This window comes from Lactuca sativa, chromosome 1 (genome assembly GCF_002870075.4).
Source record: "Lactuca sativa cultivar Salinas chromosome 1, Lsat_Salinas_v11, whole genome shotgun sequence".
NCBI lineage: Eukaryota > Viridiplantae > Streptophyta > Magnoliopsida > Asterales > Asteraceae > Lactuca > Lactuca sativa.
This window is the reverse complement of record NC_056623.2, coordinates 203882509-203890152: the sequence shown is the minus strand read 5'-3', so window position 1 is coordinate 203890152 and position 7644 is coordinate 203882509. Positions and strand designations below refer to the sequence as shown.

Sequence of the window (7644 nt, the reverse complement as noted above, 5' to 3'; positions counted from 1 at the left end):
TTGTATGCTAGTTATAGTTTACTTGTTACATATGTCGACATACTGTGGTTGGTTGGGTTGAGGCGGTCCTTGCAAGGTGGTCCAGTTAGACTGTACGCTCATATGTTCTTGCATTGTACGTGTATTGTTGCATGATGTATTTTGAGAAACTCAATAAACTTTAGCCTATAGTTGTGGATTAAATGTTCTTCAAGTACTTATCGAATGGCGAAGGCAAGACTCTACACACGCACATCAGTTGTTTTATGATTAGAGATTCCATAATGATTTCCTTATTACTCTAATTTTGAATTATGATTTATGAACAAATGGTTTGATTTGAAAGTAACTTCATAAAATGGATGTTTATCCACTTTTAAAAAATAAAAATGAAAAATTGTATTCAAGAATTTGAGATGTTAGACCATGCACGGGTTCTTTTGAGTCCATGCACACATTATGACCTCTTTGAGAGATTAATGGACTTTGGGTTTAAGATATTGCAATGCGGAGTTGTATAAATGGATTTTAGATTTTGCATGTTTTTCTTTCATAACTTTGGCTACAGTTTGTAAACAACTAGTGTTGTTTGATTATTCTAATTTAGAATTGAAAATTTTGCTCTAAAAAACTGGGACATTACATGAAATCTTCATCACAAACATCATCAAAGCTCTCAATAATAGCCTATTTAATATTACCAGATTACAAGTAACAATTGAATCATTCATAGTGGCAATATATTTGATCTAACTTAAATGTCACTTAAATAAATACGAGAATCTAGCCACTCATCCACCATGGCCAAAGCTTCTTCAGGCTTGTACAATGCGATTCCATGACCTGCACCCTGCATAAGAGTAGACCCAACAACTTTTTCAATACAAATAAAACTTTATGGAGTAGGTTGGTCGTGGGTAGCGGTGGGAAAAAATCACAAAAGAAAAATAAACTTAATATATATTAATTTTGTTATTCTAAGATAGATTGAGTATTTATGTTTTTATGATTCAACGAAAAGTTTTTATATTCATAAAAATACAAATCTAGCCATTATGGCATATGATTTGCCACAAATAATCCAAAAAGTACTTTTTCCACAAATAACGACTAATTTCATAACAGTCTACTACGAAATTCACTATTTGCTGTGAAAGATTCCATTTTGCACTGTCATAAAAGAATATATTAAAGAATAAAAAGTTATTTTTGTTTTTCGAAATTGTTCTTCATACATACTACAAAACTGCTTGTATTATTTTGAAAATCAAAATTTTCATCAATTGTTTTTGAAGTTTTTTTCTTGTAATAATCTTCAAAAACCATTTTTGCAGCAAAATGATGCTTCATAGTGCATATATGAAGTTTTATGTTGAAAGATATTTTCCAAAACAAAGCCCCCACGCTACCCCAACATTTTTTTTTTCTAAAATTGAGTGTTTGTTAAGCGGTTATAAAGTGAGCAATACATGAAGAGCTCTATAGTGTATATATTACATCAAATTATTATGAAGTGAATTAAGACATGTATATCAATATACGAAGATTATATTTTATGTTTCTTACCTTAATAGTTGCATATGTTAACAAGTATTCATTTTGTGCGTATGTCATCTGATATCTACAGAAACATTAAATGAAGACGTTGCATGATTAGTTCTGAATAATGTATCATTTCATGAAATGAAAAGGGTTCCAAAATATGAGAATGGAAATAAAAATTTGTAAGAGGGTATTGTTAATATATTCATTATATTTGAGCTTACCCAGCGATCTGATCATTAACAAACCATGGTTCCCATCGCTTCTCAACCGGAAGATTGAGACTTCTTATCCACTTCTCTGTTCCCACATGTGGAAATACCATGTCATGATCACCGCTGTAAATTGAATTAATTTAAAAAAATAAACATATAAGCTATTATTTATCATCACAAAATAATGACATTTATATAAGGGTTTACTTTAATTATAGGGTATTATATTGATTTGAACACCTCCTAAAATTGTCTATTCCTTGAAATTCACATAGCAAATGTCATTTCCTGGTTATGTCGGTTTTATTTTTAATTTTATCAAGATATATATAGTTAAAAACTAGACTTCATTTTTATTAAAAAAATTATACTATATATATAAAAAGAAAATGTGTTTAAGTTACAGATAAAGACCAGTATTGACATATCCTTATATAAATTCGCAAAATTCGTTTATGAAAGAAATTCATTTATTCCTAAACCATAATGTTTCATTTATTTTAAGTAAATCATGAATATAAGACATGATATATTCAAATTTAGAATGAAAGTCACGATTCGAATAAATAAATTCATGATTCAGACAAGTTGGTTGAATAAATTTGTTATTCGTTTAACATATATAAAAGAGCATAAACAATTTTGGAATTGCATATGAAAATATGTGAATACTTTTGTTTATTTATAGAGGAAAAATTATATATTTATGTCTATGTTTATTTTTTTATATATAAAAAATAAAGTTTACTTTATAACCGGGTATGTCCGGTTATAAAAATAAAGCAACCAATTATCAAGTGACATGGACTACAACGTAATATCATCAGGAAACCAAATCAATTATTAAAAAGACTTATACAGAAATTAAGGATCACGTCTTATATGATCTTTGATAATCAAAAGCAATTGCAAACTCGGAATCAAATTTATATGAGCAACAAGATATGACAGAGAATAAATAATGAAAATTTGATTTTTTTTTTCTTTTGTAACAATGAAACGAGAATCTATCAGTAAGAGTATTAGTATTACCATATTATCAAATATTGGCATTTCTTGGCAAGAAGTTGTTTGTGGATGGGGATAGTGCTGAATACATCGTAGGAGTAAATGATTGTGTCATTTTTCCCTAAATCGTAATGAATAGTCGAGTTTTGCCACTCCCAAGTTTCTATTGTTCCCTAAACATGAAAAAGAAAGGATTCAAATAACTCTTAAGCATATTATGAAGTGAGTACACACTTTTTTTTTGTTGAAGACAAGAAGTAATAGCATGTTTTGTGTGCATTGAATTGTAAAGCAAAGTAAGATATAATCTAGGAGTTGAGCAAACTATTATGTAGTGTTGAACATTAAGAGCTACAACATACCTCACGAACATTAAGAGCTTTTTGAACATCTTTATCATTTGCCCAAGCTACTACAAGTCCAAAAGTAGCTTCCTAAACAAAATAAGAACGTTGAAATCATAAATACAAATATATTATAGAAAAAAAAAACTATGTGTAAATCTATGTATTCTAAAAATAAAAATTACTCGACAAGCTGGGTCTGTTGTAGCACATAACGGTTCCAATATATTCTCTAAGTTAATCATACTTGTGCACTGCAATTGGGAATTTGTATTAAAGTCATGTTACATAAAATTGTGTAAGATCTTACTTAAATACAATGTGTATACCTCATCCACCCATTGGAGGTTATTCGAACAACGGATGCTGTCTAAATCATTGTATAAAGATACATAGTTACCATTGCATGTTTTTTCTGTAGACTGGAATATAAAATAAATATAATCAGGTGAAAAAATAAATTGTGGTAACGTTAAACACTAAATGGTCATAATTATTGTACAAAAAATTTTCATTACCTCGTACATTTCGTCAGATATTAATGATAGTCGGTGAGCAAACTCAAATCTTGAATTAAAATCACCGAACTTATCAGTTAAAGGGGAAACACTAATGACTCCCTATATAATGGAAAAAAGATTAGTTAATATAAAGCTCTATACTTCCTTCATTTCAACAATATTTGTGAATAGTCTTATAAAGTCTACATAGTTGATATTTACCTTAATATTCATGTGTGGTTGATTTCCACGTTCATTTCCTACAAAATAAAAGGAATCGTAAACAGAATGCTGGCAAAATCAAGCCCTTTAGGGACAAACTATGAATTAATGAAATTATTCGATAGAATAGCCGTATATGTAACTTTTTTTTTTTTAAATATGCAATCCCACCCTAAGGTTGAAGCATGTGTAATTCGAACTTGGCTCTAACTTCTTTTGATATGTCTAATTCCTAAGTGATCACGACTTGGACACCTTAGTGGTAGTAATACTAGTACATATATTAACAATAAATATTATGGTTATCACATATATTTTACATCTCTTGATGCAATTTTGTTCTCCCACACCAATGTTCGAGGAATAGAATTAAACAGAAAGAAGAACATATCCTATAGATTATAGATCAGTATATGATATATAATGGATTCAAACATTCGCATAAGTAAGTGATATTCATTCATCTTAATACCCATAATGGGAGCCTAGTGGATGAGCCTCACTCAATAGAGTGTGGTTTAGCTTCATCCAACTTGTAGATTGAACCATCTTATAATTACTAATGAATTTATGTTAGAGAAATGTGACCTTTTAACTTATTTATTTTGTTTATATCAATATATTTTACCAAAGGTAACAGTTCTTATGGGTTTTTGGTTCTCGTTCTCATGCCTGAAGGGCTAGAGCAACTCGTTAGTATTTTTCTTATTGATGATCTTATCTATTTGTTTGTGATATATTAAAATAATACATTTTGATCATGCAAAAACCTATGTTGAATCCTTAATAGTTATAATTCATACCATTATATACATGTAAAGCGACGTTTGGTAAGATAATGCCCATGTATGAAATCCCAGATATGTACAACGGATTGCTGAGAAATCTAGGGTGCTCCATCAACCACTGTATACATGAATAACAAAATCATTTGCACTGTGAACAACCGTGTGTGTGTGTGTATATATATATATATATATATATATATATATATATATATATATATATATATATATTGAAGTTAGCAAACCTTTCGAAGGAAATCATAAGCATTTGAAGCTAGAAGGGAATCACTGCTCATTGATGCTTCATATGTTGTAGCGTACGCAAACCCTGCTCCAGCTGGTGCATCTATGTATATCACATTAGCAACCTACATTTATGTCACATAATTATACATTATACACATAATTTTCATGTAGATGATAAATCCATAGAATTAGAATATTTATTTGAAGAACCATGTTTCAAGTGAGAATGTGAACCTTATTCCATGCATATGGATTCAATTTCAATGTGATGTTATTCTCCCACGAAGCATCTAGATCGAAATTGAGTGGACCTGTAAAGGATGATGGTTAATTAGTGTCGATGGGTAGGAGAAGTAAGATTGACATTAGATGTTATGTTTATAGATGGTATCAAAGAAAATTAATAATAATATTTAATGTCTATAATTTTACAAAAAGATATCCATATTAAAATATATTTACTTTTGACATGGTCTAAAATATCAAAATTCAAAGCCTAGTGAAAATATTATATAATCGTAGGAGTGTAGAAGATCAATAATTAGAATAATGTGATTAACGAAAAAACCAAAAATGGGCAAAACCACCAAATGGTGATCCTAGTAAACTATGTTGAAAGAATTATCCTAAGATGAGGTAACACTATAATAACTATATGTATTTGTTTCAATGGACCATTTCAATATGATTCAAATGAATCCAAAATTGATTTTGATTTTTAAAATATAGATTTAAATATTTTAAAATAAATTAAAATACAATCTAAACAAATCAAATGATAACTCGGTTAGATCGATTTTTACAATTCATTATTTAGGAGTATAGACATTCAAAAAAATAATATAGTTTTAGTATTTGTAAGATTAAGCTATCAAATTATGATCCAATGAACTAATCCAATGAACTAATCTTATCATTCTAGTCAAGTCTAGTAAAAAAAAAGCAAATAATTTGGTAGGCAATGAAACTTACAAAAGAAATGTTAAACTTAAAAAAAAAATGTATTAAATTAGTAGTAAATTAAATAATTAAACATAGATATTACAATTAAAATTATAAACAGATAGATACAAAATCGTTATTTGCTTTGAATGGGCTATTTACCTTTGATTTTAGTAAAAAAAAAACCGAAATTTAAAATAATAATTCAGTTTTAATATATAAAAATCCAAAAATCTGATAAACAAATAATAAAGCTTAATCCAAGTTGGTCTAGGTCTACTGAACAATTCAACTTGATGAATTATGCGCGATACCATTTTTTTTCAAAAGATTATTGGGTGAAATAAACTTTTAATAGTAAAAAAATAAATAAATAAATAAATAAAATGGAAAAAGATAAAAAGGTAACGTTTGTAAATTTGATTTTGGCATTAACTTTTTGGATGATCGTGATGTTTCTAATAGATTTTCATTAAATATAGTGTTTGAACTTTCAATATTATAAGTTGTGTCTTCCTCAGTGAAAAATACTATTGTGGATCCAACGCAAAAGGAGAGGGATATAGAGTGGTGGGGCCAATTTATATCATTATTTTTAATTTATTTACCATTTGAAAACACAATATTCTGGTAAATACCTTTTTCATCTACCACGTTTTGCATTAAAGTACAACCCCACATATACATTCTTTTAATATATTCTCACTCATTCCCGTACTTTTCCATCAATTGCCCGATTTTCCCAAATTTACTGAATGTTACCCGAATTTTTTAAAATTACATACTTGTGAAAAGCTTTTGGTATAAAAGGCTACTAAGTAGATAAAAGATTACAGATTTTACCTATTTGATACATCATGGAATAAAGAACCGAAGTCCCAGGGCCACCAGTGAGATAAATAAGAAGAGGGTCTTCCGAAGGGTTTCTTTCAGACTCAACGAAGTAGTAAAAGATCTGCACAGCTTCATCTTCTCCAACTCCAATGTATCTTTTGAGAAAACAAGATTAGTTTGTGAGTTATGTCTGAAACAATAAAGACAATGTAATCAAATACATACCCAGTCTCCAAAGTGAAAGGAAGATCACCATCAAACCCTGGGAGTCTCCTGATGATCGGCCTTGAGTTTGATGCACTTATGAAAAGTGCAAAAGTTATCAAAAGGGAAACAAGAATGTGTTTGGATTCCATTACAAGAGTTTCCTGTGTATGGAGTAGGTGTGATGCATGTGTTAATATGTAGACATGTGTGAGGAGTAGGTGTAATGTGTTGAGATGTAGACAAGTGATAGTGTTAGGTGTGCGAAAGAGGAGAGATGGGTCTGTGTAATTTTTTAAGCCCCATAATAACATAGTTGACCTAAAAGAAAATTCATACTTTGTAATGGAAGTGAGGATCATCCCACCTACTCCCCACGTGGGAACCGTTTCCACTTTGTTTGTTTTTTTACTACTTTATATTATATACCAGACAGCCGATCGTGAATTGCGTTTTTATTTGTTATCATGGTTGCTAATTTAGCTCATTTCATTACCTACACATTATTATTAAATTTGTTTACTTTATTAAGAAAACTATATTATAAGGCTAATTTTATATGTATCTTCGATTGATTGTTGTATTTCTTGTGTGAATGTGCGACTCTATGTACCCTTATGACCCGATAATTTTTGTGAATGACCGATATATATATATATATATATATATATATATATATATATATATATATATATATATATATATATATATATATATATATATATATATATATAGTAATACCCTATTATTGTTAGCCTGTATGTTATTAGTCTGTATGTTTATGAGCCTTTTAGCCGGGTTTTATCTTAGCTAGTATTTATTC

The 7644-nt window shown here is 29.1% G+C and overlaps 1 protein-coding gene across 1 annotated transcript; it reads right to left on the bottom strand.

Annotated features, from left to right (window-relative positions):
• Window positions 1-630: 630 nt before the first annotated feature.
• Window positions 631-7099, bottom strand: LOC111892091 (serine carboxypeptidase-like 3). Its single transcript, XM_052764650.1, has 14 exons — window positions 6843-7099; window positions 6627-6772; window positions 5076-5152; window positions 4841-4963; window positions 4614-4716; window positions 3811-3848; window positions 3607-3708; window positions 3418-3510; window positions 3274-3342; window positions 3107-3178; window positions 2769-2917; window positions 1746-1859; window positions 1546-1600; window positions 631-829 (listed from the first exon to the last, which is right to left on the bottom strand). Exons 1-14 carry the CDS (start codon window positions 6971-6973, stop codon window positions 734-736), a joined length of 1368 nt encoding a protein of 455 aa, XP_052620610.1. The 5' UTR covers window positions 6974-7099; the 3' UTR covers window positions 631-733.
• Between the last annotated feature and the right edge of the window lie 545 nt (window positions 7100-7644).

Coding starts and splice junctions, on each gene's coding strand:
- LOC111892091 (XM_052764650.1), bottom strand. CDS start 6,973: ATGGAATCCAAACACATTCTTGTTTCCCTTTTGATAACTTTTGCACTT. Junction 4,964..5,075: donor ATCCATATGCATGGAATAAG/GTTCACATTCTC, acceptor ACATAAATGTAG/GTTGCTAATGTGATATACAT. Junction 3,511..3,606: donor TATCTGACGAAATGTACGAG/GTAATGAAAATT, acceptor TTTATATTCCAG/TCTACAGAAAAAACATGCAA.